Raw genomic sequence first — 26,336 nt, forward strand, 5'->3', positions numbered from 1 at the left:
TCGTACGAAGGCGGATTTAGAGCGGCGACTCGACTAAGTATAAGGGAATGCCCTGTATACGAAGATCGATGCCCGGAGGAGCCGAATACGCTCGACGGGTATACGAGAACGCTCGTATCGGAGATAGAAACGGTATCGAGGACGCTCGTGTACCTGGAATAAGGCATAGAATCCGAGTACGCTCGGTCGGACTACGAGAACGCTCGCAGCAGGATTGTTCGCTGGCTAGCAGCCAGCGAACAATCCTGTATATATATATATATATATATATATATATATATGTGTACAAAAATACATTATATATATATAATTTAATTATTTGAAAAATATTAATTATAATAAATAAAAAAGCCTTGGTAATTATCCAGAATAGCTACCTCACCTCCGATTTTGATAAAAATACACTCATTCGACGCGTTTTAGTCTAAAATGAAAGAATCTGGCAGAAAAAAGTCGCTCTGCCCTGCGAAGCGAGATATTAATTGTTAAAGTTAATGACTTTTCAGGTTACGAAACCTGTTATTTCGACTGAGTGTAGCGACATGGGCATGCGCTGCGGTCACGCGCGCATGCGTAGTAATAACTTAGTGTTACTCTGCGCTAAATTTGAACATTGAATTTGCATTAGTCCTCGCTTTGTGTAGAAACTCGTAAACCCATGTTGAACCTCGCTTTGTTGAAAATTTCACGCGTAGGCGGCGGAGGACTTTGCCCTACGGAACAAAGTCTCTCCCCCGCGTAAAACAAATAATAAATCCTACTCAGGTTATACCTAACAAGGTAAACCTAACAAGGTTAACCAAGGTTCACAAAAAAGTCGTAAACCCATGTTGAACCTTGCTTTGCGTGAAAAGTGTATGCGTAGAAATACGAAGCTTCACTACGAAGCGAAATTCCACATTTACTTTCTATGCAGAGCAAGATTGAATGCAGACCCAATGTGTATAGTTTTTATAATGGTGGACCCCCCCGCAGGGGGGCGGAACACACTGCTTTCACACATATTCTTTCCACGCAAAACGAGGTTCAACATGGGTTTACAACTTTGTTTGTCAACCTTGGTTAACCTTATTAGGTCTGCCTTGTTAGGTATAACCTGAGTAGGATTTGTTATTTGTTTTACGCGGGGGAGAGACTTCGCCCCTACGGGGCGAAGTCCTCCGACGCCTACGCGTGAAAACTTCAAACATTACAATTAGTATTTTCTGTAATAAATATTTTATTTTAATATATTAAAATATAAATATATAAAAATATAACAAATATAAAAATATAAAAATATTGCACAAAATATTCAAAAGAAAAATTAGTAGATTTCGTAATTGAACACGGTGTTTTAGCATCTACAATTTCGTGTGATACGTATGGTAATAATGCAAATATTAATAAAAAAACATTAATACATTGATATAAAGAAATTGATACGTGTCTTCAAGCAGTGCTTGGGCCTGATTCATCGCAGGATGATTCTGGTTGGTCTTCTTCTGGCTGATATGTGGACATCGGAGGATACATTTCCGCGATAGTTTTGAAGAAAACTTCAATTCGTTCCAGCCGGCTATAGACGCGTTTGAACAGAAATTCGGACAAATATCCAATAAAATGTTCGGATTTTGTTCTAAACTTTGGAATATTTCCCCGAACTTCTCTCCAAACGCGTTCTATATGTTGAGTATGTGCGCCTATAAATTTAAAAACATTATAATACAGTTAAAATAGTAAAAATACTTCTTACTTTTAATTAATTTTAAATACTTCTTACCGGTTTCAGGATCGACAAAGTTGTAAGAATGGTTGACTGTCAGATGTTGGAAGCCCTCATTGCTTAAACAATTGTAAGACTTCCAACAATCTGATACAACCGTTGTTCCTGGCATGATCCACTGTTTGATGCATGCCAGGAGCGTTTTTTCTGTTCGATCCTCCACTGGAACGATGAAGATTTTCTTCGTATCTCGCTCGTATCCTCCGAAAATCCACTGACCTTTGATTAGTCGACCACGATTGTATTTTCGTCGTCCAAATTTTGCCTCGTCTATTTCAACTGTGCGTCCTGGGCCACCAAGCTTTTTGCTGTGTTTCTCAGCCCAGAACACACAGACCTGTAATTAGAAATAAGATTATTTTATTTTACAATACTTAAAATATTTACAGATGTTTAAATATTAAAAAATATTACTTACTTCACGGCAAAAATTGAACCAATCAACAATCGTGGTCTGTGATACACCAGTTTCATCCTGCGTATCGTCTTGACGTGGGTGTCGCAGCATTAAAAAGTATGCAACAATTTTGCAAACGGTATCCACGTCAAGATTTGTTCTATCGAACCATGTTCCAGATTTCGCACTTTTATAAAAATCGCACTGCTTGGAGACACGTTTTTTGTATATATTTTGTACAACGTGCCGTTTTCTACATCTATATATTAATGTTTCTTTATTAATATTTATGTTATTACCACACGTATCACACGAAATTGTTAACGCTAAAATACCGTGTTCAATTAAGAAATCTACTAATTTTTTTTTTGAATATGTCAAGTGACCAAATTCTAATAAGCTTAGCATTGTGCACTGTTATTACGCTTTTAGTATAATACGCAATAACTAATGACATTTCTTTGTTTAAACTTAGCGCAGAGTAACACTAAGTTATTACTACGCATGCGCGCGTGACCGCAGCGCATGCCCATGTCGCTACACTCAGTCGAAATAACAGGTTTCGTAACCTGAAAAGTCATTAACTTTAACAATTAATATCTCGCTTCGCAGGGCAGAGCAACTTTTTTTCTGCCAGATTCTTTCATTTTAGACTAAAACGCGTCGAATGAGTGTATTTTTATCAAAATCGGAGGTGAGGTAGCTATTCTGGATAATTACCAAAGCCTTACCTTATTTTTATCTTCCTAACCTCTTCCTGTCAAAAGTCCCGCGTAAAGTCCTACACACATGTGTCGGCACTGCATTTCCATCGCCGCGCAAGCGCAAAGCCACATATACACTAAGCAGCCGGTCCCTAATCGGAACACTGCGTAAGGTCCTGTCCATAGCGCGTCGAGTTTTTTCGAGCGTCCTCGTCTTAGTGTCTCGTCGTATAATAATATTTTATCTCCTGCTTTGAATCTACTTACGTGGGCCTTTTTATTATAGTGTAACGATGCATGTTTGGACAGTGCGTAACGATGCCGAATTTCACAACGTATGTACTCTCTAAATTTCTTAGAGTAAAATCTAACTCCAAACGAGTGGATATTCACTTCAAGCGATAGTGAAAATACTGCCACTCGTAAAGAGTAAAAATTTACTTTTCACAAAAGTTGTTTTACTCTAACGTAGAGTAAAGTATCACTCTACCTTAGAGTAATGTATTACTCGTTCCGGCGTTAATAATTCACTCGATCAAAGAGTGAAATCTTCATTCTTTTGTCAAGCGAATTTTTCACTCAATTGTTACGAGTGAACAAATTCACTCTTAATAAGTCTTAATTCTAAGCAATGTATATAAATAAGAAATAGACAAAATAATATTTATTAACTATAATTGACAAAGTAATATATATTATAAACACATTATTAAGACGTTATTTTTATATTATTTATTATTTCTTTATCATCATTAGATAATCTGTAAAAATAATTAATTTATTATTTCTTAGATAAAATATCTCCCTCATCTAGAAGCTTGCAAAAGTTTGTTATATTTTTTATAAATTTTACCTAAAAATTAAAGTGAATAATTTTACAAACACGGAATTAAAAGAAAATCTAAAGTGACACAAAAAGTGTGATAAAAATAACAGATACTTTAATTGAACGACATACACACTTTTGTTACTATTAACAAATAAACTAAAATAAAAAGTACGACCAACTTTTGAAAAAACTTTTTTTTGATCCGCGCCCTCAATTATATTCTGACTTTTTGTGTGGACGAACTACATATTTATTAAATAATTTTACTAATAATTTTAATTATAATAAATATGTAGCTCGTCCACACAAAAAGTCAGAATATAATTTATTATTAATGTTTTTTAATATACACAATTATATTACTGCTATAACATTACCAAACTATAATTTTAATTTTATTGCAAATCTTACCTTTCAAAATATTGACGGCGTCTTCCGAAATTCCACTGCTTAATAAAAATTTGTTTAAGGTTTCAGTACTGTTTAACGTCTTCTAACAAAAGAAAAAAATTTAATATTATTTCAACAGACTTAACTATAACCGAGATTTTGCAGCACATGGTACGTACTTGCCGATTTAATAAACTAAAAGTCATTATATAAGTTATTTCTCATTGTACTACTTGTTTATCAATATGCAAATCGAATTTATGACGAAGCTATGTACGTAGCACGGCGAACCATATGCTGTGAGATCTCGATTTACTCTTTCTGTAACCTAACCTAGAAAAACAATTTGACCTAAACACCATTCTTTACATAATATGTTAAATCAGTAAATAAACTACACATAAATTCTTATAAGTACTTACCTTTGGAAGAAACGTTGACATTTTTATATGTCTATCTACGTGTATTCTTTATAGATATTTTTATTTATATCCACGATGTCTTGCACCAAATACGTGTAACAATGAGACGAGAACAAGAGATAATGAGACGCAGTGATCATTCACTCTTCATGTGAATGAAATATTCACTCCACACTGCATAGAGTGAAAATATTCACTCTACAAAATAAAGTACACATGATCACTCTACTTTGCAAAGTGAAAAATTCACTCTACAACAAAAAGAGAGAGAATTAACTCCGTATGAATGAAAAGTCACTCTAACTCGAGTGACACGACCAGTCACTTAATTTTTCGAGTGCGTTTTCACTCCAAGAAATTTAGAGAGTAATGAAGCGGATTCTTACGATGCGGAATAACTCACCGGTTCGTCAGGATTCATTCGGGTGGTTTTCGGGAGACTCCAAATTAACAGAAGTAAATAAAATAAAATAAATATTTATTCATTAGAATATTTAAAGAGGAAATAATTATAAACGGAACATAAAGAAAACAATAAAGAGTACATGAGTATTTTCCTATCGGTTAATCTTATTTCTTAACGGTGTAAATGTGAACGTATATAAATGAGAACGAATGGATTATAAACAAATATCGGAAATTATCGGATAATAAGTAAATTGCGTAAATTAATAAACGTGTTGCGCCTTTTGCCGAAATTAAATAACTAAATCTAATTAATCCTAAGTCAGTCGTACGGTACGGATTAAAAATATTAAAAAATAAACGATACCGCGTGCATCCGAGCTTGATGAGTCGTTGACGGTTGTCGGTGCGCTGTGTCCGGAGAGGGAGAGAATCTTCTCTCTTACGAGGAGTCTGGAAGTCGAACGTCGGGAACACCCGACCGAAGCAGAGAACGCCCTGGAACCACGGACTAAGGAATAGAGGGACTGAGTCTAAAGTCCTAGTTTAGGCGAGAGGGGACGGTAACTCAAGCGTGCGGGGGGGACTGCTTTCCGCCATATTGATGTAGCGATTCTCACACAGAGATTCTGTGTCTGTGACATGGTTACACTCGTGTAGTGGTGCCATACATAACGAGTGACAAGAGATTAGGCGGTTTTATTATTGTACTATAAATTTTATAAAAAATGGTTAGATGTATAGTACCAGGCTGCTCCATGACAAATGAAAAAAATGAAAGAAAAAGCGAACTTCAAAAAACATTAGAACAAAATTTAAAAATTAGTTTACATAGGTAAGAAATTCATCTTATTATTTAGATTAGGTTCCATATATTATATCGAGTAAAATTTTTCTTGGAAAAGACATTTTGAAACATTATCTTACTATATAATTTTATTCTTATTATATTAAAAAATGCTGTTTTTATTACAGATTTACAAAAGATATAAATAAAAGAAATTTGTGGCTAAAAAATATTGGATTGGATGAAAATATAAATCTAAAAAAATCTGCATTAGTTTGTTCATTACATTTCAAAACAGAAGATATAAATAAAACTTTGGATAAAATATTTTTACGTGAAAACGCAGTACCTTATGTATAAAATTTTATAATATTCAACTTTGCTTGGTATACAAACATCAGTATTTTTTTATTGAAAGTTTTTTACTTTTTTAGAGTGATGCTTTTGTCGATAGTACTCTTCAATACGAAAACATTGAAAATGAACAGAATTATTTAAATTCATCATTTTCTTCTGATAACCAACCTTTATATTTAGAAGCATCATTTTCATCAAATGATACTCATTGTACCAAGAAACTAAATACTAAAAATGAGGAATACAATAAAGATAAAAATATGTCCATGCAAGCTGATGAACAAATGCTTCTCGATGAATTCACTGGAGAATTTGTTAGGAGAAAAGAACATTTATAAGCTGGTTAGTTAGAATTTTTACATTATTATCTAATTATTTTTATTGTAAATTTTTATTGTAAATTTGAAAAATTTGTGAACAATATACTATTTTAAGGTGAACTTCAAGAACATTATACAGTGCTGGATGAAAAACTTTTTGACAACTGTACTACTTCTCCAAAAAATTTGCCTGGATATTCAAATATTAGCCGTTCAACATCTGTCAGTCCTCAACATCTTCAGGATGACAGAGATGACACAATAAAATATTTAAAAGCATCTTTTGAGGAGCACAAACGGAAAAGTCAACAAACAATAAGAAATCTAAAACGCAAATTGAAACAAAAAAAGTCTGAGCCAGATTTTGATATAGTTATATCTTCTCTAAAATCAAAATTAAATAAAAATTATCTAGACATCTTAGAGCAAATGGATAAGTCTAATAAAGATTTATTGAAAAGAATGATTTTAAAATGTGAGGCTAAAACTATTAGTAAGCAATACAGTCCTGAACTAAGGTCTTTTGCACTAACATTGCATTACTACAGTCCCAAAGCTTATAATTATGTAAGAGAAAAATTCGAATGTGCTTTACCTCATCCAAAAACCTTATATAAATGGTACACTTCTGTAGAAGGAAATCCAGGCTTTAATACAGAAGCTTTAAAATCAATTGAAGAACGTTGTAAAGCTGTTGATTATCCTTTGTTCGGGGCTGTTATATTCGATGAAATGGATATAAAAAGTGAAATTGAACGGGTGCATTCAAAAGTGTATGGCATGGTTGACTTTGGTGAAATGGAAAAATATATTAATGTTGATTCAAATAAAGTAGCTAAACAAGTTCTGGTTTTCACTGTTGTATGTGTGAATGCAGCATGGAAAATTCCTTTTGCTTATTTTTTTATAGATTCACTAAAAACTGATACAAAAAATTGCTTATTTTGAAAAGTTTAGAATTGTTGCATGCATTTAAGCTTAAGGCGATGCTGGAGTAGTACTGTTTTACCGACGAAAAATTAATTTCGTAGTTTAAGAAAATTTTTTTATTGCATGTATAGAATTACAAATCCTTTTAGGTGATTAAAGTATACATGCTAAAGAATCGGCTGGTATAACATTTAAAACAAAAAACAGAAAAAAATTTGGAAATTTTACCGACAAGCTGTCGGTGCATACAAATATTTGTTTAATATAAAAATTATACAGCTTGCAGGTGCAAAATTAACATTCCGGCCGAAAGAGAATATATCAAAGATTAATAGGGAACTGTTAGAATTGAGTTCAGAGATGTAGTCTAAAAATGTTTCCTGAATTAGAATTTATGCAAAGCATGCGTGCAATATAGACGATAATGAGGTAAAAAAGGGCAATAGATCAGTTCCGGGATTTTGGGATAGAGGCGCTATACAGTTCTCAGTGCTATCTGTCATATACAGAATCTTTTAGGTTAGTTATGTGTGTGTTAGTTGTGTGTGTGCGTGTGTGTTTGTGTTATGTGCTACGAAACCCGGCTGAAAAAAATGAGTTGAAGGCACTCTAAAGGATAAAAAAGTGTATGTATTATACATAAATTTTGCAACATTTTTGCAAACATTTACATTATTTAGTTACATACATTAATATTCTAATTTCTGTGAAATACTTTTATTCAAGTGCTTTATGTGTATATATTATGTATATTATGTGCTCCATATTATGTATATTCACATCAAAGTATCTATGTAAAAAGTTAATATTATTTTATATATTGTCTATATTTTTATAATGAATGTATATGTCATATAACTTATTTATAAAGCATAAAATATAAAGGTATTTTTAGCTTCTTGTATTTATTATTTGTAAAAAATCTTGTTTAAAAAAAGCATTAATTTTGTGACTTGCAATAATCTGTTTCAATATATACTTCTTTTAAATACTTACAATTAGCCTTATTTTACCTTGGTATCTAAAATACACATCAAAATATAAAATTAATTTCTAATTCAGTAGAAAGAAAACATTGTAATCTTACATCAGAGAGGAATGGTAAAATATCATGTATATGTAATAACAAATAAATCACTTTTCCACTGACATTATACACAACTTTGCAGAAATAAATTTATTCTGTGAATTTTGAATGTGTAGTGCAGTTTAAAACACACAGTCGAAATATGTCTATATTTTTGAAATAATAGTTCTGATTTTTCATGAATCACGGTGGTTTTATAAGATGTTCAATTTTAACAGTTTTTATTGGACTGTACTTTAGACAATATTATATTTTGCCATTTCTTTCTGTTGTAAGACAAGAATGTTTCTTTTCTACTGTAATAGAAATACATTTTTGATTTTGATACGTATTTTAAATACCAAGTTAATCACATAAAATAAGGCTAATTGTAAGTATTTAAAAGAAGCATATAATAAAACAGATTATTGCAAGTCACAAAATTAATGTTGTTTCTTTTATCAAGATTTTTTTACAAATAATAAACACAAAAAATTAAAAATATCTTTATATTTCATGCTTTAGAAATAAAAAATATGGCATATATCATATACATTTATTGTAAAAAGAGTATACAAAATGATGTCAATTTTTTAGAAAGATATTTTGATATGAATATAAATAATATGGAGCATATAATATACATTATATATATATATATATATATATATATATATATATATATATATATACATAGAGCATATGACGTAATAAAAGTATCTTACAATAAAGAATAAGACAAGCCAGAGGCGGTTTTCTCGTGAACTGGCAATAATAAACAGACTGGCATTAGAGAATTCTTATTCTTCTCTTCAAGCCAGAGGCGGTTTTCTCGTGGACTGGCAATAGAGAATAAGACAAGCCAGAGGCGGTTTTCTCGTGGACTGGCAATAGAGAATAAGACAAGCCAGAGGCGGTTTTCTCGTGGACTGGCAATAGAGAATAAGACAAGCCAGAGGCGATTTTCTCGTGGACTGGCATTAGAGAATTCTTATTCTTCTCTTCAAGCCAGAGGCGGTTTTCTCGTGGACTGGCAATATAAAATAAGACAAGCCAGAGGCGGTTTTCTCGTGGACTGGCATTAGAGAATTCTTATTCTTCTCTTCAAGCCAGAGGCGGTTTTCTCGTGGACTGGCAATTTAGAATTACAAAAGCCAGAGATGATCTAACGTCAGCTAACAATTTTTAATAAATATATTCAGAGGCGATCTAACGTCAGCTGACCGTTTAGAAAAAAGAGAGCTAAAGACGATTTATTCGTGAACTGGCAGATTTTAATAAATATTGTCAGAGGCGATCTAACGTCAGCTGACCGTTTAGAAAAAAGAGAGCTAAAGACGATTTATTCGTGAACTGGCAGATTTTAATAAATATTGTCAGAGGCGATCTAACGTCAGCTGACCGTTTAGAAAAAAGAGAGCTAAAGACGATTTATTCGTGAACTGGCAGATTTTAATAAATATTGTCAGAGGCGATCTAACGTCAGCTAACAATTTTTAATAAATATATTCAGAGGCGATCTAACGTCAGCTAACCGTTTAGAAAAAAGAGAACTAAAGACGATTTATTCGTGAACTGGCAGATTTTAATAAATATTGTCAGAGGCGATCTAACGTCAGCTAACAATTTTTAATAAATATATTCAAAAGCGGTCTAACGTCAGCTGACGGTTTAGAAAAAAGAGAGCTACAGACGATTTATTCGTAAACTGACAGATTTTAAGAAATACGTATTTCTTTTAGTTAGTAATTTACTACACGTGTGGTTTGTTTATGTTTTATCGGATAATTTATAAGCATACATTTAACCTTTTTTCTCGCAATTGAAATTCTATCGTATGGCTGTATGATGTACATACGAGACGAAATAGACCTATACAAGGTGTCTAATAGATATAAATTAGATATGATAAAATATTTGATTTGAAAAATGTATGTATAATACTATATACCTAATTGGAAAAATATGTTATATGCTTTCCCTATTTTTATTCTTATGTAATTAATACAAAATAAATAAATAAGTTAATTAATTATTCAATACATGCATATACATATTGAATATAGTTATCTTTATTTTGTATTTTATGTAACTGAAATGATATATACTCTCATTATTTCAGTCATTATCACATAAAATACAAAATAAAGATAACTATTTATTCAATATATATGTGTATGTATATATATATATATATATATATATATATATATATATATATATATAAATTAATTGATTAATTAGTTATTTTGTATTTATTACATAAGGATAAAAATATGAAAAGTATGACATTTTTCTTCAGTGATATATATAGTATTATATGTATATTTTTCATTTATTATTTTGTCATATTTAGTTTGTATTTATTTGACACCTTGTATACGCCTATGTTTTCTCGGACATTATATTGCAGCCTTGCGACGAAATTTCAGTCGAGGAAACAAACGCAAGCATCGTTTGTTTACTAACTTCCGATGACACACGTACACAGACCACACGTCAGTGTAGTGAGTTACCACTACAAACAAATGCGTACACACGGACCTACGCGGCGTAGGCTACGCCGATAATGTCGTTTCATTTTTAGTACCATCGAAATGATGGCGCTTTCGCGTCGGAGTTCGGCTGCCACTCCAGCATCCCCTTAATGTTGTTTCTTTGACGTTTGATGGTGCACCTATAAATATGAGCATTATGAAAGAATTAACTGGTTTTAATATAGATAAAGATCTCCAAAATAACAAATTGCAGACTTACTTCTTACATTCTGTTACTGAAGAAAAAGTTTTTATATTTTTGGATCCAGCGCATATGCTAAAATTAGTGCGAAATTGCTTAGGAGATATTTGCACTATAATTTTTGAAGATGGGGAAGTATCTTGGAAATACTTTGAACAACTTCACTCTGTTCAAGAAGAAGAGGGACTTCATTTAGCTAATAAATTAAGTAAGAAACATTTAAATTATCAAAAACAGAAAATGAAAGTTCGTCTTGCATCTCAATTATTTAGTAAGAGCGTTGCTGATTCCTTGATAGTTTAAAAAAATATGAATATCTATTTATTTAAAGATAGCGCGATGCTACTATTCGTTTCATAAATTTATTTAATGATCTTTTTGACATAATGAATTCTAAAAGTTTGAAGAGTTTACATTTTAAGAAGCCATTACAATATTTTGATCAAAGTGATTGTCAACCATTACATCAACATAGTCATAATAATGAGATTATTATTAACAAATTACTCGAATGCGAAAAATACATTTTTAATTTAAAAACAAAAGATTCAATTAAACTTATTTTTACTAAAAGGAAAACTGGATTTATTGGTTTTTTAATTTGCATTCACAGTCTTCAACAATTATACCACGAATTATGTGAAAATAAAAAAGTATTAAAATACATACCATTCTATAAAATAAGCCAAGATCATATTGAATTGCTTTTTGGTTGCATAAGAGCACATAATGGCTGTAACAATAATCCAACGGCTCGGCAGTTCGTTGGTATATACAAAAAACTCTTAGTACATCATGACCTTCGTGCAAATAATACAGGCAACTGTATACCTCAGGAAAACATTTCTATATTACATATAACATCTAAATTAAAACCGGTTGATGTAATTAATATGACCACGCCATCAATCAAACATGTTACAGCTGAAATAGACAATGAAAAAAATAAAAAATTAATTAATACAAATATTGATATAAATACAGACAGATTATTAACTTTAATTCAGAATTTTGATACACATTCTTATGTTAAAAATCCATGTAATGTATCAGAGATTGCAGAAACAATTATTTCTTATATAGCAGGTTCTATTGTAAAATCTTTACAGGCAAAAATAAAATGTGAAGATTGCTTAAAAGCTTTAGAAGGTACACCATCATCATCAAATTCTTTGATTACCATAAAAAGTAGAGGATTTTTAATTTATCCTTCTCATGATGTAACATATATTTGCACAAAGGCTGAAAAAATAATAAAAATATGTCTTTATGAAAGTGGTGGAAAATTTTTATTAAAAAAATTTTCAGATCAATTTTTAATAAATTCTATAAAACGGTCGTTAATAAATTGCGATTTATTATTTTCAAATTTAAAAGATCACAATAATCAAAATATTTTAGAGCCTCATTCTATATATCTTACTGAAGCAATAATTAAAAAATTTATTAAAATTAGACTACACTACATTTGTTCTAAGACTATAGATAAAAGTATTAGTGATAGGCAGAAGTTCACTAAATTAGTTCAACATAAGCATCAATAAATGCTTAGTATTATTAGTTTAATTAATACTATGAACTAGTTTATGTAACTAGTAAATGTAAAAGAAATATTTTTTTGTTAATTTTGTTTTATTTATTTTGAAACTTTATTATAATGTGTTTAGTTTTTACATTTTAGTAGACATTTTATTTTTTTGTTTTTGACATTTTTTATAAAATAAATACTTTAACTTTTATTACTCTGAGGCTCTGCATACAGTAGACAAAATATTAGAAATAGCAATAAACATTTAATATTAAAAAGAGAAATTATTTTACATCTAACAAGAGAATAAAATATATTAATTAGTTCCAATTCTTATTTCTTAATTCATGCATTAATTTTTTCTATTCTTTTTATTTTTAAAATAAATAATTCCAATTTCTTATTTCTAATATTTAATAATTATTTCTATTTCTATTTCCTATTTTGTTTATTGTGCGCAGGATCTGACTTTCATTTCTCACATATACGCAAATAGTGAGTTCTATGTGTGGTGATTACTAAACGAATATGGCGGCCCCCCCCCGCCGCAAACGTGCTCCCCCGGTACATAGGGTTACCATATGACCTGCATGAAAAATCAGGACACCTACGAAATGCTAACCTAACCTTACTTAACTTAACTCAAGCAGCTTGAGTTGAATACTAAGACAATAAACAATACACGTTTTAAGACATTACATTTTATTATTGTTGCTAGTACTTTGGTACTTTTCGGAGCTACTGATTTTTCGTAGTATTTCTATATTTTCCGGTCGTAACAAATATTTATAGATATCTGCACAGGACAAGTTTTTAAGATTAAACTGAACAATAACAATATGTCGTACAGTTTCTACTGACAGTCGATTACGCTCATCGCTCCATTGAGTATTAATAAGTGAAAATATCCGTTCACAATTCGCGTTATGGCCTGGTATCGCGAAAAAATACTGTGCAATTTTTAATATTTCTGAATACGATTCAGTGTTAGAGTTTGCACAGAAAAAGTTGCATATCTTCGAATTACAGCATTGTTTAAAGAATTCTTCATCGTTCTCTCTTTGATTCAAAAATTTCTTAAGATTTACGAATTGATTGAAAGTTTTTGAATCGTCAAGAACGATATTTTTGGACGCCAGAAATATGATGGTTTCTTCTACATATTTATAATCCAGCACAACTTTCTGTTTGAAATTCAACCATTTGAACACCTAAAGCATAAAAATTATACAATTTTGTAACCAATAAAAAAATTCAGAAAGAAGAAATTTTGAAAAAATTAAATGTATTTACCTCAAACTCGGAAAACAACTCACTCCACTTTCGCAAATACTCTTCCGTTACTTCGTATACTGACAGTGCCCTTGCTGCAAAATTGTCACAGCTACTGCCTTTCCCATCTTTTTTTAATTTCGAAAATACAAGCTTGATGCTCAATGGCAGAAATTTGGAATCTATCCTTTCGCGTAATGATTCAACAGTGTCTCCAATAATAGCCATTATTTCCAATATGCTGTTGTTTTCTTTCTCAATGTCCTTAATTTTTTCATAGAAAAGTGACATTATAGAATGTATAAAGTACAGATAGCATTCGCTGAAGTCATCGAGAAAGAAAGCTTCGAGTATTTTTAGCGATTTGTTTTGGGATAAAAAATAGGATTTTAAGGCCGGAAACATTTGCAAAATTCGATGAACAGCAGGCAGCAGGCTCAGCCATCGCGTCTTGCTGTGGTATAATAGGTTACGATAAGTGACTTCGACAAAGTCGCAGAATTCTTTTAATTTATTTGTTCTGACCGTGTAAATTGAAAAAAAATTGAAGATCTTGAGAACCAGGGCATCAATATCGAACAGGCCAAATTGATCGAGACCGTGATGAATCGCATTATGGAGAATATGCGCCGAACAACCAATTCCGACGAGTTCAGAATTTACACGATTTTTTAGTAAATGAAAAATATTCTGTTCACCCTTACGATTCAAACCACCAAAGTTGGTATTTGTATTATCGCCAGAAAATGCAATAATTTTTTTATTTAAATTGTGTTTTGTGATAACACCTTCGATCAAACTTGTGACTGTCTCAGCTGTTTCGTTGTTGATTTCTTGCAAGTCTAACATACGTACTTGAATTCCTCCCTGAATATGATCAAAGTACTGGACAACAATAGGGAATAATTTTTTATTGCCGTGATTACTGCTGTCCGTACTTATACTCACAAATGAAATATTCTTAAGGTCATTAGAAACCATGAGTATACAGTGGGGTGATAATACACCGTTTATAATTGCTTCAGTTTTTGTACGGGCGCACGATATTTTTTTGGCAATATCAGAGTCGTCGAAAAGGGTATGCAAGAGAGTTGAAGTGCAGTCCATTGATTTAAAGCTGTTATGATGTTTCACGATATGAAATGCTAACGTTCCTTCTGCTGCTGATATTTTTAAAGCAAGGGGTGTCGATTTATGCACAACAAAGTTTGTCATTGATTTAGATGTTGATGCATCTCGAATGTTCCTAGCATGCTTCGGTGTATTAATGTGCTTTTCCGGATCGGTTGATCCTAAAAACGAACGAAAAATAATGAACAGGAAGCTATTATATTAGTAACAAAGCGACGTAATTCATGCGATGTGCACCTGACAATATAGAGCTGATCCGTGTGTCGGTGCAACGCATGTTTTTTCTCTCCCAGAGGAAAAAGTTGAGTATCGCGAGGAAATTCTCTTAAATTCAGTGTATTGTTCAATTATTAATTATGTCTGGTTAAAATAATATAGTTATACATAGAATTAATAAATACCAATCACTATTCGCTATTGAAACATATGAATCACAAATTTGACATTTTGCTTCAAACTCACTTCGACTTTTACCGAAACAAGGGTACTTCCGGCGTAAGTCGTCGGTGAAATGACATTTTCTTTTTGGCGGCATCTCGATTTGTCAGTTTTTTCTAAACTTTTCACGAACCAACGAAAAAATATATATTTTAATTTCGCGGATGACGGACTGCATGGATTTTTTTTTTATTGTGTATTTAATGTGCCGTCAACCATGTGATGTTTAGTTGGTTTATTGACACCGACAGGGACATGCACTGGGACAACAGGCAAGGTTATGTAACAAAGTACGACACGAATCAAATCCGCAACTCGCAAGAGTCGCAAACAATTAATGCGGAGAACGCGCCGCGCATCACGCGCGTGTTTCGAATTGATGAGCATGGTGTTTTCAAGAAAAGTGATTTTGGCAAAGTCGCACAATTTCATTAATGCATTCGTTCTGACCGTAAATTGCAAAAACATTAAAAATCTTGAAGAACTTATTTGGCGCTTTGGTTTTTCTCTCTCTGAACACACTCACCTGCCCATAAAGCATAGCAGACAAAACGTAAGTTTGCCTATCGGCGATAAATCAGGACATTTCACCTATTTTAAAAAATAAATCAGGACGCTTTCAAATCATCCAAAATCAGGACATGTCCTGCTAAATCAGGACGGATGGTAAGCCTACCGGTACAGCTTGTGCACCGTCCCTCTATTCCTTAGTCCGTGCCTGGAACCTTATTCTTGAAATTGTGAAAAAAGTATCGCATACGATATATTATGAAAGTTACTAGATTACCGCATAACGCGGTAAATTCATATTCTTGAATTTTCACAAGTTACTCGTATGCGATAAGTATCGCATGTTTGGTATCGAGTGGGGTCAGACCATGCGAAAGGAAATTTCGCATACGAAATTTAAGTAAATTTTGAGAAAGAATCAAAATAAATAATAAAGGTGTGATAGTTATGCAAAATAATTTAATTAATTTGGAAGCAATTCGACTTCTCGAAGAAGTTGAAATAAGAGCAGTGAAAAGAAGATTATTTCATATAAGAGATGATCCATTCGATCTGTTCAATAAAGAGTTTATTAAATTATATCGAGTGAATAAAAGAATTGCAGAAAATGTAATTAATATTGTGGATCAATATTTTGATGAACCAACACGGTCATCAGCATTGGATATTGTTACACAGGTAAAGAAAATTATTAAATTATATATATTTTATTAAAAATGATGAAAACTATTTATTAAACTTGTTGCGAGTCTTTCCGATCGCAACCGTAAGTTCGAGATCCGCTTGGGGAACGGGACGTACTGCTTAGAGGTGTGGAATAACTGGACGCAAACCTTGCCTCGAACAATTTATTTAATCACTCACAAACCGCCAGGACGGTGTTAGATTTCCGTGAGCCGTGTACGGACACGGGGAAACGAGTCGGTGTATTCGCGTATCGTAAACTGAATCCGTCGCTGCTTGCGCGCGACTGTATTTATACGAATCGGCAATCAAGAGTTTTGTAATATTATTGATATGTTATTGTTGATATTTCTCGGATTGCTGATTCGTGTCACCTTGAATCCGAGGTTGTTTCTCTGCAGCCTCATCGTTATTCTTTATTTGCTAAATAATTCTTTCTTAGTATTTTTATTTTGGTATTTAACTTAATTAACCTTATAGCGACACGTTGTGTTACGACACACAACATCCCTCCCCCGCGAATGGAAGGAAATGTAGGTACGGAGTTTCCGTGCGGAGTAGGCGGTGCGAGTGTATAATTTTACAGTTAGTTCTTGTCCTACCGTCTACCTATTATTCCGCAGTAGTCTTTCTTTTTCGTAATAATAGTATTGCTCCTATGCCTAGTGCTAATACAATAATCACGATGGCAAGCGAACTTGTGACCACAGGATACAAAGTCAAGGGTTGAATAATTTTTCCCTCTGTTAACTCGTCGTCTACTTCTCTTATTTTTTCTCCCAAATCTATTAATTCCCTTGAATTTTGTATCATCTTTTTCAATTTTAACGGTTTGATTTCCATGCTCGTTTCACCATTAGTTATACCTTCTATTTTTCCCGTTAGATTAAAACGTGGTATATATGCCTGAATGTTCGGGCCTTCTATTATTGTTCCTGTGTTCAGGGTCATGTCCTTCGCAATTATTTTACAATTATTTAATAGAGTTATTCTACCTGTTCGTGTGATTTTGGTCTGTATTTCCTTATGGTTTAAACAAGTAATCATTACGTCTTGTTCGCTGTTAGTCGAATATAACCAAGAATTTTCCTTCGTTAATGCTATCCAAATAGTTTGGTTAAAACTTACATACTTATTTCCGCAAATTGCCCTTTTTGTCAAACCTACATACAATTGTACTTCACATAACGCTCGAGGGTTAATATTATATATCGGACTATCCGATTTACATATATATTTCTTGTCTATCTCAATACATTTTTCTAAGTTTTCTTCGCTTATCGCTAGATATACGGATAATTCTAAATTTACAGCAAACAATTGTTGGTTAATCTCGGTAAATACAAATATCCCGCGTTGGTCAGGGACAGGTAAAGGTATGGCTTTTATTAACCTGTATTTTGGATATGTTACAAGTGGCAATTTCAACGTTACAAATATAGTCTCATTCTTAACATACGAGTTTACACTTGTAATTTTTTCAAACGTTGACCAATCACTTACATCTAGCTTGAGAGGAAAATACGTTCCGCGTGGTAAATACGGCGCAGCAGCCCGCATTTCGGCGAAAATTCGTTCGACGGGTAATAGACTCGGATTCAACATTCCATGCGACGCCTGCGTTAAGAAATCATACACATTTTGAATATCTCTGTCGGAATCTGCTAGCATTCTGTCGAGTAATGCACAGTACTCGTTGATTTCTTCACGTTTGATGATTAATAAAGTACCATTAAAAATGCGTGCGTCTAAGTCGTACAACAATTCGTTATTTTCGTCGATCGTCTTTTCCAAATCGCTTATGTGCGCTATTGTAGAGTTTAATATTTTTAATTGATGCCTCGTGACATGATTAAAAGTACTCTCGCTATTTTGCAACAGTGTTAATTGCTCGTTGATGCGTTTCTCATCTCCGGCATCCATAGTGCCGAATAAATATTTCGCTACCTTTCCTATCCCGTCAATTAGACCGCGTTTCTTCTCGTTCGGATTTCCGTAAACTCTTTTTAGTTTCTTCAATAATGCTGTTATTCTAACTTCGTCTTTTCTAATTAATCGTAGTAAATTCGCGAACTGACTCTTTTCTGCTCGTGTAGAGTGTATCGTGTTCTTTGCGCTTTCCGCTAATTCTAGCCATTCTTGTACACGAATATGTCGTTTTCCTAATGCCGAAATATCTACAGTTATCACGAACTTCCAATATGATTCGATGACGTTAATCTCACCTACTTCTTCAAAGTATATTCCTGGTTCGTGTGAGAATCTTTCTATCTCCACGGCTAAATTCGTCTCGGTTTTCGTTGCTGACATCAGAGTTCCAAGAAATATAATGCACCTACAGAATAAACTTTTCTTTAACTGTTGTCGTCATAACTTATTCTACTGCTTAATATATTCCGTCATATTTTTATTCCTCCTTTTTTTAGTTTTCTACAAATAATTTTAGACGGTTCGCATGCACCGTCATCTCTTTCCTCCCCTTTTTAATAGTGTAGTTTACTTCCGAATTCCTTTTTACTATTACGTATGGCCCGCACCATAACGTTTCTGATTTCTTTGAACGTCCTCGTCGTAACGTTTCATCATATAATAACACTTTATCACCTTCCTGGAAGATGACTTGATTAGCCCGTTTGTCGTAATACCGTTTAGCTTTTACCTTTTTTTATGCTTTTCCGGCAACCGGTACGGTCGCGTGTTGGCGGGCGCCGTCCCCGGCCGCGTCGCGATCTCGTGTTTCATCGCCACGGTATGAGTCAGCGGTTCTCCTTCTATATGAAAGATATCGCTGTACTCTTCACAAATCTTTGCTATTGCCTTTTGCTCTTCCTTATTCAAATGTTCAATTCTTAATGCGTCTCTTATTTTCTCCAAACGAGACATTGGCTTATCTGTTGCCTTGTTAACTTCAGTATTAAATACTTGAATTCCTGTTTCCGCTTCTAACAATGTTAACTCTACGTGTGGAGTCTGTATGTCTACCGGCTTATCGGTAGTGTTGATTACGCTTATGACACAACCGTAATCTTGAGCTGTCGTCACGCAACCTCCTATGATAATTCCCGGCTGCATTTCCAATGCATGCACTATTCCTGTCATATTTTTATTTGTAGTGGCGGATATTATGGTCTCACTTCGTGACTTCAATGTGACTGGTCGGCACGGAAATAGTTTAAATTTGGTGTCCCCTATCGTTAGTCGCTTAGTGGGGTAGTCCCATTTCATCACGTGCTTTTTAAGGAAATCAACTCCTAATATTCCTTCATGACTTATCGGAAAATTGTCCTTCACCACATGCATTTTATGCGTAATAACTTGCCCTTTCAATAGTACGTGAGCCATTATCGTGCCCAACGTTTCGGCCTTCTGTCCAGTAGCGCCTATTATCATTATCTTTTCATCGTAAACTAAAGTTTCTTCTTTTAAGGTTTTCAATTTAATTAAAGTTATTGCAGCTCCTGTATCTACGAGCATAACTGCCCGTGCTGCTCGAATTTCTTGCATAGGTACTGCTATTAAATCTAGATTAAGTTCGGCCTGTGCATATTCGCCTACTGATGCTATCTGCAATGTTTTTGCGGGTCGTGCTGTTTTTATGTTTGCCTCTTCTCCTTCGCCTTGCTTGGCGTTTTTCCTCGTTCGGGCGTCGTCCTTGTCTGGCCTTCCATGCAATGACCAACAGGTATCTTGATTGTGCCCCGATCTTTTGCAATGTTTACAAAACATGTTCATCATGTTGACCTTCTGGCCGCTAGCTCTCGGTAATTGATACCGGTTATTATAATTATGAAAGCGTCCTATTCTGCAATCACGCCCTTCATGACCCAATTTGCCGCATTTGATACATTTTAGTATCTTTTCTCTTGCGCCGTTATTATTACTGAATTTGTTATAATTCCTATTTTCGGAATACGGACTTTGCAATTTTTCTTCAGCCGTCGCTATCGCAATCGCCTCTTGTAGCGTTTTGTAATTGCGTGCGCGTACTATAGTTTTAATGCTTTCGTTTAGTCCGATTTGGTAGTTTTGTAGCGCTAAGTTTTGTATAGTGGTCTTTATTGTATTTTTCTCCATGACCGTGAGACTTTTTCCATCGATCATCGCTTCGTAAAGTTTCATCGCGAGCTGATCTGCTCGTGTACCGAAAGCTTGGGCGTTCTCTCCATGCTTCTGCTTTAGCGTGTTAAATTCAATTTGCAAGTGCGTTATACTCTTATGAGTTGTATATCCTGCTTCTATTTCTCGTTTTAATTGCACGAACGTTTGAATATCTCTTGTTTGAAAATCGAGCAAGACCTTTCCCTTTAACTTAGTACACAGTATCGCCTTCAGCAACTGTAATTCTTCCAAAGGGTCTATACTTTCCACCGCGTAAGTACTCGCGCTGAGGAACTCTTGTATTTTAGCTTGTGACGTTCCGTCAATCTCTGGGATTAAGCTTCGCGCTTCTTTTAGTTGCATATACCCATGCATGGCTATCGGCCTATTTCGTATATCCGACATACCCCGTCCGTATGCTACATCCGCGTTATCAGTTACGCGCCTAGTAGTCAGTGGTACATTCAATTCTCGTTGGCCCGGTATAGCTAAGAGCCGTTGCTGCCACTCTTGCTGTTGCCCCCGTACGTTTTCTATTTGTTCGTGGAATTGCTCTTGCATTTCGGTCAACTGTTGTCTTATTTCGCGCACAAAGTCCATCATTGTATCTGTTAGCTCTGAGTTTCGCGTCGCGTCTTCAGTTTTTGCCCCTGCGTTTTGCGTCATTTCCTTTCTTAGTAACTCAATATCCCGGTCGATTTCTGACTCGGTAGTCTTCGGTAATTCTTGATCATTATTCATTTTTACTTCGGTGCGGAACTCGTCTGGGTCGAAAACGCAACTATCATAAGATGTGAGTGCGAACTCACTGTATTCCGATACGTGACTCGGAGTTCTACTTGGCAGATGCCTACTTTGTCGCGGTTTTTTGTCCTTGCGAGTAGCTTTCAAAGCACTGTCGAGCCCTAGCAATGTACGATTGCGCTCAACGGTTGGTTTTTTCGAAATGGTATCTGTGTTCGCGTCTCCGGTACTTTGCTTCTTATTTCCAGTTTTCTTTCCTGTCGTCTTACTACGTTGTTCGCTTACGCTCAACGCTCGTTGATCTTGGTTGCGGATCAACCGAGATTGGTTTGGTTGGGATTCTACGATTACGCGCTTTTCCTCTCCGTTCGCGGAGCTATCTAACGCCTCACTATGATTTCGGTTGTCGTTCAACCAAAATTGGAAGCCTAATTTCTCTCGTTTCCCGGACATTCGCTTTTCCTAATATTATTTCTTATTATTGACTTACATTAGGCCGCTCGCTCGCATGATGCACGCTGCTGGTTAGCTGATCCGTTGTTGAGGTAGGTCGCGATCCTTGCCTGTCGTCGTCCTCTCGGGTTACGCTGACTCAGCTTGGTCGTTGCTCCGCCAGGCACCTTTCCGCCGCTTTGTTGCCCGGACTGTCGTCGCCTTGTGAATCCAGGCGATTTTCCACACTGCCTTCTCACCTCACTTTTGTAGCTCCAGGTGATAGATTCTCTCAGTGGTCCCTCTGTTACTACTGCCGATATCCGATCATCGGGTGTCCAGAATGAACTTCGGTAATTGCGGATCCCACCGCTGCCACCAAATTTATGTTGCGAGTCTTTCCGATCGCAACCGTAAGTTCGAGATCCGCTTGGGGAACAGGACGCACTGCTTAGAGGTGTGGAATAACTGGACGCAAACCTTGTCTCGAACAATTTATTTAATCACTCACAAACCGCCAGGACGGTGTTAGATTTCCGTGAGCCGTGTACGGACACGGGGAAACGAGTCGGTGTATTCGCGTATCGTAAACTGAATCCGTCGCTGCTTGCGCGCGACTGTATTTATACGAATCGGCAATCAAGAGTTTTGTAATATTATTGATATGTTATTGTTGATATTTCTCGGATTGCTGATTCGTGTCACCTTGAATCCAAGGTTGTTTCTCTGCAGCCTCATCGTTATTCTTTATTTGCTAAATAATTCTTTCTTAGTATTTTTATTTTGGTATTTAACTTAATTAACCTTATAGCGACACGTTGTGTTACGACACACAACAAACTCTTTTTAATCTTAAAGGTTACAACAGCAATACGCTTCATGGCTTCTGGTAGTTATCAAGCAGATATAGGCCATAATATTTATTCAGCAATTAGTCAACCGGCTGTAAGCAGATGTATTAACAATATTACAAAAGTTTTAAATGAACCTGAGGTATTTAATAGATGGATAAAGTGCCCTTCAAATTTACAAGAAGTAAAATCTGTAAGAGATGGGTAAATATGTTATTATCATTTAAAGATTGCTACAATAATATTATAGCAGTATTGTGAAGCAAAGAAATAATATTTTAATAATCTCAATAATATTAATAAGTACTGTATGGAAGTCAAAACAAATTAAAAATTTATTATGAGCAATTTTCTTACTGAGATGTAATGTAACTCTTAATAACTTTGTCTTAATTAGAATTGATATTAAATATTACTGTAAAAATTTTGAAAAAAACATTTTTCTAAAGTACTTTTAATGAACTGTACAGAATTTTTCCAAAATTTATTAAATAATTAATCCATATTGTATATAGGTTCTGGCAAAAATATCAATTTCCAGGAGTTATAGGATGCATAGATTGCACTCATATGGCAATAATTGCACCTCCTACATGTCATCCACAATTTCCAGAACATATATATGTAAATAGAAAAGGTTATCATTCTATTAATGTTCAATTAGTAAGTTATAAACATATATTGCCTTTATGTCGTATTATAATAAGGTAAAAATTATTTTTAATTCTATGTTAAAATTAAATTAATAAATAAAATTTTATTTTAATATATTTTTAAAATAAATTTCTAACTTGTAAATGATGATAAAATAATAATTTTTTTTAATGAAAAAAATAAATTGTTTATTTATCTTCAATTACATGTATTTTGTATTTTTTTTTAGATATGTGATAGCGATATGAAAATAATTCATGTAAATACAAAATATCCAGGTAGTACCCACGACAGCTATATATGGAATAATTGTAATTTTTTACAAATTTTACAACAATTACACAACCGTAGACATATTATCTTTTTGGTAGGTATAAATATTCTATATTTTATAAGCTTATTATTGATTATAAATGCTATTCTTTATATATTTGATATTTATATATATACATTTGATATATATATTTGTTTTATATGTATTTATATATTTATATGTATGTTGACTTATATATTTAATTTAATTTATTTATTTTCTGTTATTAAATAATAAAAAATATAATTATTTTTATGTTTTATACCTTAAAAATAGAAACAATTTAATCAGAAAAATTAAAATATTTTTATGTATTCTGATTTTATTCAAATAAAAACAACATTCATGTAATATTAATTGTTATTAAAAGGAATAAAATATAATAAATATATAATATATGAAATATGTAATGTTTGATTATATTGCTACTGAAGTTTTTCATGTTACAGGCGATTCTGGGTATGCCTTGAGACCTTGGTTATTGACTCCTATTATGAATGCTCAACTAAATTCTCCTGAAGATCGATATAATGTAGCACACAGACGAATTCGATCATTGATAGAAAGAACAAACGGTTTATTAAAAATGCGTTTTAGATGTTTACTGAAACATAGAGTATTACATTATAAACCAGATGTAGCATCGCGAATAATTAATTCCTGCGTAATATTACATAATATGTGCATTGAAGAAAATGTACCAATACTGCAACTAGAAGAAGAAGATTATGATTTTGGATTAAATGTTAATGATAATGAACATGAAAATTTAAATGAACGGCGAAACCGTATTAATCCTGAGCTTATTGCAGGAAGAAGGCTTCAACAGCGAATAATTCGAAATATTTTCACTTAAATATAATACAGAATATTATTTGTAATATGCAAATTTTTTATTTATACATACATCATACAAGGTAGTAAAATGCACTATAATTCTATGTCAGTACATATAAGTATGTATTTATAAATAAAACTGAAATAAACTTTTTATTTATGTTGAAACAATATCACAAAACAAAATATTTTATATTAAAATATTAAATTCTAGAATAATAATAAAAAAATTAAAAAAATTATAAACTTTTTAAACTCTCAACTACTTAATATAGTAATTCATTAAAGTAAAAAAAAATAGGAACTCTTTATTTACCCTGGTGAAAAAACATCTCATAATTTCCTAGAAAATTTTAAGAATTTTTCATAATTTTATTTTATGAAAAATTCTAAGAAAAAATTTCTTATTTATTCATATTTTTAAAACATTTTTAAAAAAATTATTTAAAAAAAAAAAAAAAAAATTATTAGCCGGGATTTTTAAGATTACGGAATATGATGTAATAATGTTCGATAGCTGTATAGCTGCAAGCGTTATAATAATAATTATTATGAAAATTATTTTTGCCAATAATATGTTATAATTACAATTTATATTTCATAAGCGGTTTTTATATTTATTATGTATGAAATGTAATAAATTCAATATTTGTAATTATTATATATTTTTTATAGAATTTTTAAATGTATATGTATGCGAGTATATGTTGTAATAAGGTACACACGGAGCTAGGAATGCCTTCTCACATGAAGTTACACACGTCTCGTCGGACATGTCAGGCATACCGGACCATGCGTGCTTCACCTCTCAATATTCGTGCATTATAACTGTAGATATTCGAAAAACGGATACGTCAAACTATGAATTGTCAATTACATTTTCCCGCTCTGAGACGGTGTTGCCGTTTTTCGAATATCTACAGTTATAATGCACGAATATTGAGAGGTAAAGCACGCATGTCCGGTATGTCTGACATGTCCGACGAGCACATGTAACTTCATGTGAGAAGGCATTCCTGTCCCCGTGTGTACATTTTTCTGTATTCTATTTAACGGAATATTTCTAAAAAAATTTACGATTTATCAGCTTCCATATTTTGCCCTGCCTTTGAGTACATTTCATTTAACGGTACAAATTAACGTAAGTATATATTTCTATTCTATCTTTTTCATTGGATGTCAAACACAGAATAAAACATGTATTAACATGTATGTTAACGTGACATTCTATGTTCGATATCTACTAGAAAATAAATATAGAATGACACGTTTTTACATTGCTAAATAAAATGCATTCAAAGATAAGGTAGAAAAATAAAAGTTGATAAATCGTATATTTTTCAACTTGTAAAAATATTTGATATTTCTAAAGGCCTGTGTAAGACGTTCTGCTGGATCCGATATTTGAGATGCGACAGGACAGAATACCTACTATTCGGGCTTCTGATAGGCGCTTCAAAGTGCATATACCGAGGCCGGAGGAGTGGGAAAAGGAAGGTGGAAACTTAGGGGCTCGAGTGCGTGGAGGAAATGTCTGGTATACGGACGGCTCCAAGACGGACACGGGCTCCGGGGCCGGCTTCTTTGGCAGTCGAGAGGGATGGAAGGAGAGCATTTCTCTCGACAGTTATGCCACGGTATTCCAAGCGGAGATTGTGGCTATCCTAAGCTGTGCTCAGACCGTACGGAGTAGGGTAGAAGCGGGAGAGCGGGAGAGCGGGAGACATCAGAAT

General features: G+C 33.4%; 1 protein-coding gene and 1 long non-coding RNA gene across 2 annotated transcripts; both read left to right on the plus strand.

The window, feature by feature from the left end:
• The first annotated feature begins 5,758 nt into the window (after window positions 1–5,758).
• On the plus strand, window positions 5,759–12,386 carry LOC136998855 (uncharacterized). The gene is made up of 3 exons (XR_010889381.1): window positions 5,759–6,053; window positions 6,134–7,932; window positions 10,960–12,386. It is a non-coding gene; the product is annotated as an uncharacterized lncRNA (long non-coding RNA).
• A 2,866-nt stretch (window positions 12,387–15,252) lies between these two features.
• LOC136998983 (uncharacterized) lies at window positions 15,253–25,264 on the plus strand. Its single transcript, XM_067352376.1, has 3 exons — window positions 15,253–16,696; window positions 22,760–23,004; window positions 23,304–25,264. The coding sequence occupies exons 1-3, from the start codon at window positions 16,438–16,440 to the stop codon at window positions 23,508–23,510; spliced, it is 711 nt and encodes a 236-aa protein (XP_067208477.1). The 5' UTR covers window positions 15,253–16,437; the 3' UTR covers window positions 23,511–25,264.
• The last annotated feature ends 1,072 nt before the right edge of the window (window positions 25,265–26,336 follow it).

The sequence above is a fragment of the Linepithema humile genome, chromosome 3 (genome assembly GCF_040581485.1).
Source record: "Linepithema humile isolate Giens D197 chromosome 3, Lhum_UNIL_v1.0, whole genome shotgun sequence".
NCBI lineage: Eukaryota > Metazoa > Arthropoda > Insecta > Hymenoptera > Formicidae > Linepithema > Linepithema humile.

Bases quoted from the DNA above. Each gene is read 5' to 3' on its own strand.
- LOC136998983 (XM_067352376.1), top strand. From the start codon at position 16,438: ATGCAAAATAATTTAATTAATTTGGAAGCAATTCGACTTCTCGAAGAA. The intron at 16,697-22,759 runs TTTATTAAAAAT...TTAACCTTATAG, and splicing joins AATTATTAAATTATATATAT to CGACACGTTGTGTTACGACA. The intron at 23,005-23,303 runs TAAATATGTTAT...TAATTAATCCAT, and splicing joins TAAAATCTGTAAGAGATGGG to ATTGTATATAGGTTCTGGCA.